Source organism: Schistocerca serialis, chromosome 5, assembly GCF_023864345.2.
Source record: "Schistocerca serialis cubense isolate TAMUIC-IGC-003099 chromosome 5, iqSchSeri2.2, whole genome shotgun sequence".
Classification (NCBI taxonomy): domain Eukaryota; kingdom Metazoa; phylum Arthropoda; class Insecta; order Orthoptera; family Acrididae; genus Schistocerca; species Schistocerca serialis.
In genome coordinates, this window is record NC_064642.1 from 447,945,436 (window position 1) to 447,958,161 (window position 12,726).

General features: G+C 37.6%; 1 protein-coding gene across 1 annotated transcript in view; it reads left to right on the plus strand.

Moving 5' to 3' along the window:
• LOC126481988 (leucine-rich repeat-containing protein 74A-like) overlaps window positions 1–12,726 on the plus strand; it is a 182,752-nt gene that overhangs the window by 94,550 nt on the left and 75,476 nt on the right. Inside the window, exons 5-6 of the mRNA XM_050105952.1 lie at window positions 3,905–4,097; window positions 4,189–4,352. Coding sequence (XP_049961909.1) covers window positions 3,905–4,097; window positions 4,189–4,352 — 357 coding nt within the window. The remainder of the gene's footprint in view (window positions 1–3,904; window positions 4,098–4,188; window positions 4,353–12,726) is intronic.

The following is a 12,726-nucleotide window of genomic DNA, read 5'->3' on the forward strand; positions in this document are numbered from 1 at the left end:
AGGAAAGAGGGAAGGAGAGGGAAAGACAAAAGGAAGCGGGTTCCAAGGGAGAGGGCAAGGAGCCACCCCAATCCCGGGAGCGGAAAGACCCACCCTAGGGGGAAAAAAGGATGGGTATACACCCGGGTATACACCCCCTAAGGTAAGTCTTTCTGCTCCCGGGATTGGAATGACTCCTTACCCTCTCCCTTAAAACCCACTTCCTTTCGTCTTTCCCTCTCCTTCCCTCTTTCCTGATGAGGCAACAGTTTGTTGCAAAAGCTTGAATTTTGTGTGTATGTATGTGTCTGTTTGTGTTTCTATCAACCTGCCAGCGCTTTTGTCACATCATCTTTGTTTTTTAAATATATTTTTCCCGCGTGGAATCCACACATATACAGACACAAGCAGACATATTTAAAGACCATATTTAAATATGTCTGCTTGTGTCTGTATATGTGTGGATGGATGTGTGTGTGTGTGTGTGCGAGTGTATACCCGTCCTTTTTTCCCCCTAAGGTAAATTGTGTGGATGGATGTGTGTGTGTGTGTGTGAGTGTATACCCGTCCTTTTTTCCCCCTAAGGTAAGTCTTTCCGCTCCCGGGATTGGAATGACTCCTTACCCTCTCCCCTAAAACCCACGTCCTTTCGTCTTTCCCTCTCCTTCCCTCCTTCCTGACGAGGCAACAGTTTGTTGCGAAAGCTTGAATTTTGTGTGTATGTATGTGTCTGTTTGTGTTTCTATCAACCTGCCAGCGCTTTCGTATGGTAAGTCACATCATCTTTGTTTTTATATATATATATATATATATATATATATATATATATATATATATATAAAAATCAGTTGGTTCTACTGAGAAATTCATCAATGGAGTAGGAGTTGGCCACCAATAAATCCCTTAGGCTTCTCTTAAACTGAATTTCATTGGTTGTTAAGCTTTTAATGGCTGCTGGCAAGTTATTGAAAATGTGTGTTCCTGAATAATTGACACATTTTTGTGCAAGACTAAGTGACTTTAAATCCTTGTGAAGATTATTCTGATTTCTATTATTGATTCCATGAATTGAGCTGTTGGTTTGAAAAAGTGATATATTTTTAATGACAAATTTCATTAAGGAATAAATATATTGGGAAGCAGTAGTTAGTATCCCTAGTTCCCCAAACAGGCTTCTGCAGGATGTTCTTGAGCTCACACCATATGTAACTCTTACTGCACATTTTTGTGCCCAGAAAACTTTAGCTTGGCTTGATGAATTACCCCAAAAAATAATCCCATATGACAATAAGGAATGAAAGTAAGCACAGTATGCCAGCTTTTTCATTTTTATATCCCCTATGTCTGACACAATTCGCATTGCGAATAAAGATTTGTTAAGTCACTTCAGCAGTTCTGTTGTGTGCTCCTCCCAGTTGAATTTATTATCAGTGTTTGCATCGCTCACTATTTGTTTCATTTGTGACATGGCAAAAGTCATTATTGCATGGGGGGTAAAAACAAACTGCCCAGCCTCCTTGGCCAATAGCATGAGTTGAACTGCCTCATGCAAAAACAAAGCTGATGACCTCACCTCTGATTTGCAGACTTATGCCTCTGACAAACACACTGACAGCTCACACATCAGGCTCTTCCAGCAGTACATTATTCTCCATGTCACATCTTGCCTCAGGGTGTATGCACAAGAGAAGTTTGTGCAAATCTTGTCAGTAAATGCTTCAAAATCTTCTGCCTGCCTCTGCCTAAGTGTAGAAAATTTGTCCTAATAGTAGCCAAATATCATCCTGCTAACCCTGTGGTCAATACTTCAAAACTTTGTGTATTTCTCAATGTGTTTACTGACTTCACATAATTGCATGCATCACTCGATAGGTTGAAATGCAACACATCCAGCAGAAAGCCATGTGACCATAAACAAATACAACAAACATTGTGAACATTTTGTAAGAAAGTGGACACATTCTCTTTGGGTTTCCACAAAAAGGAAAGGATAAAAGTAACTGCTGGGAAGCTGCTCTCTATGTTAAACTGTGGGCTGGCAATGCTGGTGTCAGTTTCCCTAGGCCCCTCAGGAGTAGCCTGAAAACTTGAATCTTTAACACAGACAGCTGTGCATGCATCTACTTTAAGCTCTCCTCTAAATCAAAATTATTATGGGAATGTTGGTTCATCTGTTCCTACAAAGCCTTAAAAGGGTCCTCATTACTGTTTTCCTCTGCTCTGCTCTCTAACTGTGACTTGTAAATGGCATTTTTTTATGGATTGAAGCCTACATTGCTAGTACACTATTACAAAACACAACAAAAAATCTATTCCACACTAGTACAAAGTATCTGCAAAGAAAATGGTTTGCTCTGCCATTGGCTACAACTATCTCATTGTTTCCCACTGATCAGTTGGCAGCTGGTGTGCTTAGCCTGGCAACACTTACTTTGGGTGCAGTGAGTTGAGGCAGTGGGGTGGCACATAGAGGACAGTGGTAACAATGGCACATGCAGGCCTCTGGGTGCCACAAACATGTGGCAGCCACAGGTGGGCATGCAGTGGCTAGATGCAATCACAGATAGGCAGCAGATGGCCACATCGCTGCAAATTGTGGTAAGAGGGTACTGCCCTGGCAGCGGAGATACACTGCTGGGGGAAATGGGCCATGCGACTACGTGGCACACAGCATGGCATGGTATGGCATGATGATGAAGCCATGGTGAGCTGCAGGCAGTGCAGGGGATGCCAGAAAGGCTGTGGGGGTGGTTCATGAGGTCACAGGGGGGCCACTTCATGTGTACCAGGCAGGCATGTTGTGCAGCAGCAAAGGTTCAGTACATGTTAGCATGGGCTTGTGGGCTGTGGCAAAGCAGTAAGACTTTGCTCAACATTGTGGCAGAATATGCAGTGTCAGCTAGTGCATTCCCACCTGGAGAGAGACAGAAGCCAGTAACTCATGGACCTGCTGTGTCCTCAGCCAACGACAACACATGTACAATGATATCCAACTATGACAATATAGATATTTATGGATATAGGGTGGGTGATCTCATTGCACAGACACCAGTTTTGTACAGGAGCAAGGAAGGAGGAGGGAGTGGTCATCCAGTAAGGGCAGCTTCAAATGATAACAGGAGAATTAAATAGGTAAAAAGAACAACGAATTTCAGTATACAGGAAGGCGAACATGTCCCAACTGCTCACAGAGGCCATCATGGGTAAATTCCAGCAGATCAAAGTCTGAAGTACTAGAAGCATGAATAAAGGTTGCCTGTTGTAATGCTGAAGGCTGATTTCCATTGGTTGCCTACAGGCAACACTTTCAAAACATGCCTCACCATCAGTCCCTAACTGGTATAAACTACATTTGGCTCACAACAAAGGCCTGTTCCACTGCACAAGTTGTGGAAATGGTCTGGTCAACAGAGGACAATTTCAAACATGAAAGAAAGAAAATTTAATAACTCAAAACCACTAATAGAACACACTCCAAACCCCTCCAAACAGGTGCCAGCTTGCACTTTACTATGGTTGGTCTTAAGTTACTTATAGGAGTTTTTATGCACCGACCCTACCACATGCCCTTAATGACTTTTCTTGTTGTGTGATATATAGATAGCAACTGTGAGTGTGTGTGTGTGAGAGAGAGAGAGAGAGAGAGAGAGAGAGAGAGAGAGAGAGAGAGAGAGAGAGAGAGAGAGAAGAGAGAGAGAGAGAGAGAGAGAGAGAGAGAGAGAGAGATGACAATGCTAGTACTAGAAATGACACATACACTATTGGTAGCATATTATTAGCTTGTCACAGAAATTGGCGGAAGCATACTAAGCACATTTGTACTATTATGTAATCATTCATAACAGATGTTATTTCTGTTTGTTGCTGTGAAGAGAGAAATATTCACACACATATTCTCATTGTGTTCCTTTTTCCTTTCCTACAGATTAACAGGAGCATCTATAAATATGATTAAAGGTGGACTGCAGAAAAACAGAAGCCTTGAAGTCTTGAAAATAGGATTCAATCCACTTTCACAAGAAGACTGTATGACACTTCTTACTGTGCTACAACTGCAGCTTTCATCAATTAGAGTACTTGATTTAGACAATGTATTGGTAGACAAAGAATTTTTGAAGGTATTTATATGACAGTTGTTGTTTGTAATCAGAATAGTAGAAAGGACCTACAGTGCTAACTTTTAAAAAAATATTGCACTCATTTTAAAAGGAGCAGACAGCAATACTGGAACGTAAGGAAGACACTTCTGTAGTGGTAGGTGGTGTGTATAGTAACTATGTACTGGAAGGCCCTGACGTGAAGAAACTGCTATTAGCAAGAGCGACATATGAAGGAATGAGTGTAAAAAAGAAGAAACAACGAAAGCACTTTGGGTATGTAACTTACACTAATCAATAATAGGATCTGAAACTTTCTAGCAGATTAAAACTGTGTCCTGGACTGAGACTCAAACTCAGGACCTTTGCCTTTCGTAGGCAAGTGCTCTACAAACTGTGCTATCCAAGCACAACTCACAACCCATTGTCACAGCCATACTTCCACCAATACCTTGTCTTCTAGCTTCCAAACTTCACAGAAACTCTCCTGCAAACCTTGCCCAAATTTGAATCTCAGTCCTACACACACTTTTAATCTGCCATGAAGTATCATATCAGCATACACTTGGCTGCAGAATGAAAATTTCATTCTGAATAATAGGATCTGTTTTGAACACAAAGAATATAAAACTCACCTTCAAAATAGATTAATTAGTGATGCTGTAAAATTGTATTTTGAAGCACAATGTGAACACTACTTCTAGCTCTTGGAACTAGTTCTTTCCTTTCTTAATAAGGAAAAGGGAATTGGTTGAGAAGGATGGAAGGGACTTGAGAGGGAGGGGAAGGGGGAGGGGAGGAGTGGTACAAATCATACAGATCCTAGATTAATGAGGACTCAAGTGTTCTGAGGCTGAGGAAATGCGAAGACTAAAATACATGAGGAAAAAGGTCATTAAGCAACTTACGTGCCTGTCTTAGACCATACATGGTAGAATGAGAAGTAAAATATTTTAGAAGGTGAAGATAAAATGAAAAATGAAAAGATTAATGCAATTAGGGTCAAGAAAGAAAAAGGAAAAGAGAGGAATGGCAAAACTAAAACAAATGAGTAAATAATAAAATCCTAACAAGCACAATAATAGAATTAATAATTACAGAAATGGTATATTATTATACAAACTTAAAAAAAATTTATTAAGTCATTTATTTGGAGCACTTTATGTTATGGTTGCCAAGAGTGGATTCTGAGGAAATAAGAAAAGAAAAGAATTAGAAGCAGTGGTTACATGGATATGGAGAGGAGCCAAAAAAACATGCTGGACTGAAAGAAAATCTTGTGAACAAATAGTAAAATCAATTGAAGAGAAAAGAACATTGATTAATATGTTAACAGAAAGAAAAAATAAATTAACTATACTTAATTAGACACAACAGCTTCAAAAATTCCTTTGATGTGGAAGATTCCTGGAAAAAATCAAGGTACACACCCAGAATCCCATATTACAAAGTGCTATCAGTGGAATTAACTGCAGTAACTACAACCAAATGGTACAGATAGTGAGGGCAGAGAAGGATGGCTATATCAACAAGGCATTGGCTATACTGATTTATGATAAACAAGCACAACGCAGAATACGGGAGGAGAGGTTGAGCGTGCTAACTGAGCTTGAATACAATAGGTGATAGGGTGGGTGGATATGTTGGACAGAAAATTCCTATATTCAGAGTTCAGAAAAACTAGTGTTACCTGGTGGTATTCAAACGACCAGTGTGATACTGCAGGGACTAAGGTCTCCCAAGTCATGACACACAGCATGTCCAGCAGCTGGTTACTGGTCATCCATTCATAGATTCAGTTAGTGATGGTGACCACCCATATCCAGAGGCATCCAGCAAAATGTAGACACTCTTTGATAGTAAATATCTTTGGAACAAAATGACATAGGGCTGCAATTTAGAGTGGTAGCAGTCCATTGTTTTCTCAAAAGATCTTGACATACATTTTTCAAGAGATGACAGTGCAGTGATGAATAAAGTAAGATTGTCGTTTGAGCAATGGAAGGCCATATTGAAGTGGTACTGGGAGTACAGAAACATGATGGAGGTACAACAGCAATAGTGTAACATGTATGAAACTCAGCCACCAACATGCACAACAATTTTTTGTGTTTGGGATAAAGCCAGTAGTACTGTTCAGGATATGCATAAGGAAAGCTCTGACTGACCAGAAACAATAATAAGTAAGCTTCCAATGCTGCTGTGTTGCAACATTTTACTAGGCCACCTCAAAAATCTATGAAGCAGGGTGCACATGAAAGCAGGGTAAACTGATCAAGCATACCATCTCTCTGAAGGCTGCAAAGTGGAAAGTGTACTTTCCAAGATCGCTGCATGCTATGAATGAGGACAATCCAGATCAAAGGTGGAGTACTGTGAGTGCTTCAAAGGCATACTTCATGAGGATGAATGGTTTGCAGAGAGGGTTATATGGTCTGATGAGGCACAATTTAAACTGAACGGTACTGCAAACTGCCACAACTGCATGTACTGGGCTCCTGAAAATTCTCACATTCATGCTCAAAACATGTTAATCACTGGGTGTTAATGTGTCATGTGGTTTGTCAATGCACAGATTGACTGGCCCATTCTTCTTTGAAGATATCATAACTGGTGAGGTGTATGTTCATCTGCTGCAAACATCGACTTTATGTGCCATCCAAGAGGTGTTTGAAAATGAAAGATTTTATCTACAATGAGATGGCGCTCCATGTAACTGCCACAGAGATGTCAGAGCTTACTTGGATGAAAATCTATCTTGATGATGGATAGATTGAAGAGGATCTGTTGAGTATCCATCAATGTCTCCAGACCTTACACATGAAGTTTATCAACAGCGGCCAGCTACACAGGACAAGTTACAAGAAACCGCCCATGATGGAAGAATTGTAACAGTGTGTCATTTTGTTCCATCAACATTGACTATGAAAGGCAGCCTACATTTTTCTGGACTTTATATTTAACACCTTACTCCACTTCCACATTAAAATGTAGTTATTCTGAGGACAAAATTTTTAAGGAGCTGTTTTACAAATAAGATCAATACTTTCATTTCTGAGTGTCATTATGCTAATGTAACTTCATTCACAAAGGCCATGTTTAGCAACGTATTACATGCAGGAAGGAACAATTGTCATACTATCAGTGGTAGAAATTGACACATAATCGGCATCTGTATGGAACAATGAATGAAGTTTTAAAGCTTAAGAAGAAAGGATGAAAGAAAAAAGAAAAAAAACGTATTGAATTTAGGATGCTGCTGTCAGCAAGTTCATTGCAGAAAATTATATCCCGTATTTTATTCAGGATGTCCTAAAAGAACACCAACATACTTCAGGGACAGGTTTCTTACACGAAAACAAAAAGAAATGTCTGTTAAACATGGGCTCTAAAATGGATACCTTAAGAGCTATAATCACTTGTTCATCTTCAATACTATGAAACAGATCTCTTCTACTGTAGGGACTTAGCTTTCCAAATTCTGGGAGGAGACTGTAGGGATCAAACCAAGAAAAAAAGTCCAGGAAAGATAGGGTCTAAAATGCATATTTCAACAACTATGAACACTTGTTCATCTTCCTCTACTGAACAAGTGCTCATAGCTCTTAAGGTGTGCGTTTTAGAGCCCCTAGACATTTTTTTCTTGTTTTGGTGCAAGGAACCTGTCCTTAAAGCTTATCAGTATTTTTGGGACACCCTGTATATTGCTACAGCTTCTACTTTTACATGTCATTTTTATCTGCATAAAACCATAAATGTTATAAAGACCAGTTCCATGTTATATCTATCAGTATTACAACAATTGTAGGAATGTATCGTAAGTATATCTTACTATTTAATGGTAGGTACAATTTCTCATGTTAATAATAATTAATACAAAAAACTGTATTATAGTTGTAAAATTCAGTTTTGATGTTTGCATGCTACATTATAATTTATGGGAACGTAGCTTCTGTCAGTTTCCACAGATGTATTTACTACCAATGGGAGTAAATGTCCTGTGTATTTTGAAGAGCATACTGATTTATAACTTCAGAGTCCACTCTGAAATCTTATTTGCTTTAGGAAAACGTTTATCTGTTACCATTTCTTCAATTACTGTTCACTAGACTGATACAAGAGGGATATATCTAAATTGTGAGACTCTGTTTGTTTGACTATTAATAATGTGGTGACCAATTCTTGGGGCTTATCAATATTGTAGAAAGTATTATGATGGAACCTCTTAAACGTAATTCCTTCAGCATACCATTGTAATTACCATCTATTTTAACCTCTATAAATTTCATATTAAAGGTTTTGGTAGATTTCTGAAAATAATGTACAGTTATGATCATCTTTTGTATAATGGTACTGAACTCATGACCAGTGTTATCATGAAGCTTTACAAAATTTTCATGGAAATTTTGTAGCTTCAGCAAATCATTGATGTAAATTAGTTTGATTCATGTGCCACATTTCTACCAGTCCTGAATTTAATCTGTTCTGCTACCCTTAGCAACTCTTTATTTACTGTCATGGGTGTCGAGGTGTAATAATGTGTAGCTTAGTGGCTCAGTGGTAAAGATGCCACAGATTCGAAGGTCTCCTGTTAGATCACTGGTCAGTCCCCTCTACTGTAAAAACATGCCTTACAAATGGTGACAGCTATATCTTTACCTAAGAATTTATTTCACATGATGTATTTGGTATAATGCAGAGAACACTTAAGCATAAAATGTAACAAGTAAATACACTGCAATGTTAAATATTATTGTGTGTTTGCTTACAAAACTGAAAAAAAATTTGAGGAAGATCAACTTCTGGGTTGATGATAGTTTAGTTTCATCTTTTTTTTTTTACCTAACCAAGTCAATGACTTGTTCTTTGCCATGAGGATTTTATCGTTCACATATCACTGAGAATAAGATAAAAGACCAAATTATCATTTATCCTTTCAGCTGAACCAATGAAATGTAACTGTGCTGCAGTTTCATTTTGAATCTACAGAACATGTTCAGACTTCTCAACCACTGTTCAGTCTTGATTTTCTTTTTAAATAACGTTTACTGGTTGTAAGAAGAAGAGGCATAATATTAGAACAGAAAGAAATATTCTCCACTCTTCTTTAAAAGTATTTTTGTCTTGTAGAAAGGTCTATTATGCTGCTGCCAAAGTATTATGTCATCAGCCCTATGCCATAAATTGTCTGCTAAATAGAAAAGCTATTTACAATGTGAACTGAAATTCTTTTGCGGCCATCAAGTATTGTACTGCATGGTGTCACTAAAATTCTGAAATATTTTTGTGGAGCATCTGCAAAGGTTTCACAACACACAGCATCTAGAAACATCAGTAATGTTTATTGTGTAAGGGAAATCTTAAAGCACATAAACTTTAATTGATTTTCTTTACAAGAATTAGTTAATGTCAGACAGTTGTTAGAAATTAGTTTCTCACTTGGCACAAAAGAGTGACGTGTTTACTTCCCTGTTCCAGAAAGTAATACATAGCCTACTCATCAACATTTATTCATTTTTAATCTGCTGGTCACTTTCGTAATGATACTGGATATATCAAAATATAAATACAAGAGTTACAAAACATCTGAAAATATGAGTAATGTATCATGTCAGGCACTTTTGACATAATTATGTAAGGATTTAAAGTTTATGTCATACTAAAAGCAATTTTCTTATTTTGCAGAAGTTTCAACTTTAAGTCAAAATTCACAAGATACAGTTGTGCTCATGAATATATTACATTTACAGTCATATTATTTGATAGTAGATAAACTGAAAAGGATATAAATGCAAAATTTATTTCATATTGTGGATAAGTTGTGTACTGGCTTGTAAAAACTCCTTTACATTGTCAGCCAAAATTTGGTGACATCTCCATTTGGATTTGAATTTAGGCAATGTTTTTATATTTTTTTATGTTGTAAGGAAGTTTTTTATTTTTAATAAAATATGTGTCCAGCTGTTTCAGGATTTTTGTATCTTAATTTTGGTCTTTTATGTGCATATGGTAGTTATCTTTCCAGTTAGCACTGTAATTGTATAGGGAAACATTCCACGTAGGAAAAATATATCTAAAAACAAAGATGATGTGACTTACCAAATGAAAGTGCTGGCAGGTCGACAGACACACAAACAAACACAAACATACACACAAAATTCAAGCTTTCGCAACAAACTGTTGCCTCATCAGGAAAGAGGGAAGGAGAGGGAAAGACGAAAGGATGTGGGTTTTAAGGGAGAGGGTAAAGAGTCATTCCAATCCCGCGAGCGGAAAGACTTACCTTAGGGGGAAAAAAGGACGGGTATACACTCGCACACACACACATATCCATCCACACATATTTAAAGACAAATATGTCTGCTTGTGTCTGTATATGTGTGGATGGATATGTGTGTGTGTGCGAGTGTATACCCGTCCTTTTTTCCCCCTAAGGTAAGTCTTTCCGCTCGCGGGATTGGAATGACTCCTTACCCTCTCCCTTAAAACCCACATCCTTTCGTCTTTCCCTCTCCTTCCCTCTTTCCTGATGAGGCAACAGTTTGTTGCGAAAGCTTGAATTTTGTGTGTATGTTTGTGTTTGTTTGTGTATCTATCGACCTGCCAGCGCTTTTGTTCGGTAAGTCACCTCATCTTTGTTTTTTTATACATATATATATATATATATATATATATATTCACCAGTGTGAGCAGTTTTCTTTAAATATATGTGTCTTATTGAGAAATATTCCAGGTATGTCTAGAATTTGCTATTATTTCACATGACTGCTTTGGTAATAGGTTTACAATGCATCCAGTGATCTTCTTCTCTAATTCAGTAATCTATATATTTGTTTATTTGCTGCACTGCTTCATAACTGTGTACAACATGAAATATGTCTATAAACAAGACCGTAGGACATTTTTAATAATGCATCACTGATAGCAGTTTGGGACTTTTTTGGAGAAGAGATACATTTGTGCTGATTTTTAAATGGTATATCAAAAGATTAGATTAAATTAGATTAGATCCAGTTTTCACTCCATAGACCTAAAAAATGAGATGATTCTCATGGGTGTGGAGCATGTCAGAAAATATAACATAAAAACATAAAACATTTGAATATAATACTTACTACCCTGATCATTTGTCAGGAGATTGTTAAAATAGGTGATTACAGTGCCATGAAGTGGAACAGTTAATATTTACTGACTTAACATGCTGTCAGAATGAAACACTGTTATGCACTATTAATAAATTTATCACAAACAAAATACCAAATTTTGATTTTTGTGACCAAGTGCTGTCAAAGCTGAAATCTGATAGACATTTTTACTTAAGGTGGCTTAACAGTCTCTGTTAAGATACTCATCTATAGAATAGAAGGAGTTGCCTATCAAAAAGTCTTTCAAACTCTGTTTAAACTGTGCTTTATTTGAAATCAAGTTTTTAATGGTTGCTAGCAATTTATTGAAAATGTGGCTTCCTGACCATTGGACCCCTTTTTGGACCAAAGTGAGTGATTTTAGGTCTTCATGTAGAGTGTTCATATTCCTAGTATTGATAATATGTATTGAGCTATTGGCTGGAAATAGAGATGTATTACTTGCGACAAATTTTGTTAAGGTATAAATATACTGAGAAGCAGTGGTTAGAATACAAAGTTCTTTGAACAGATTTCTACTTGGTCATCTTGAATTTACACCACAAATGATTCTTATCACACACTTTTGCACCCTAAAAGCTTTTGCTCAGTTTGATGAGTTACCCCCGAATATGATCCCATATGACATAATAGAATGAAAGTAAGCAAAGTATGCAAGTTTTTTATATTTATATCTCCTACATCTGACATCATTCTCATTGCAAATACCGACTTTATTTATTATCGAGTTGTAATCCCACAAATTTAACACTGTCAACCACTGCATGTCTTCATATGTTATACACATGCTGGAAGGAAACCTCTTAGAGGTTCTGAACTGCATATAGTGGGTCTTCACAAAATTTAATGACAGTGAATTAGCTTTAAACCACTATTTAATGTCAGTGAAAATTTGATTAGCATCAAATTCTAAATCTGTACTTGACTTGCTACTTATTGCAATGTTTGTATCATCTTCAAACAAAACAAACTTAGCATTTGGCAATATACACAATAAAAAGCAATGGAATCTTGAGGAACACCACATGTAATTAATTCCTAATCAGATGAAGGCTGACTGCTTCCTGCACAGGTATTTTGCAACAAGACCCTTTGTTTCCTGTTTGATAGATAAGACTCAGACCATTTCACAGTATTGCCAGGGACACCATAATATTCTTAATTTACTTAAAAGAATGCTGTGGTTCACACAGTCAAAGGCTTTTAACAGGTCACAGAAAATGCCAGTAGCCTCTAATTTATAATCTAATGAATCAAGCACATCCTCACTGTAAGTGTCCGCCTGCTTAGCTTGGTGGTAACGTGCTTGCCTCACATACAAGTGGGCCTGGGTTCGATTCCCAGCCGGATTGGAGATTTTTCTCTGCTTGGGGACTGGGTGTTGTGCTGTCCTTATCATCATTCCATCCTCATCATCGGCATGCAAGTCGTCCAATGTGGTGTTGACTGAAATAAGACTTGCACTTGATGGCCGAACTTCCCCGGGTGGGGCCTCCCAGCCAATG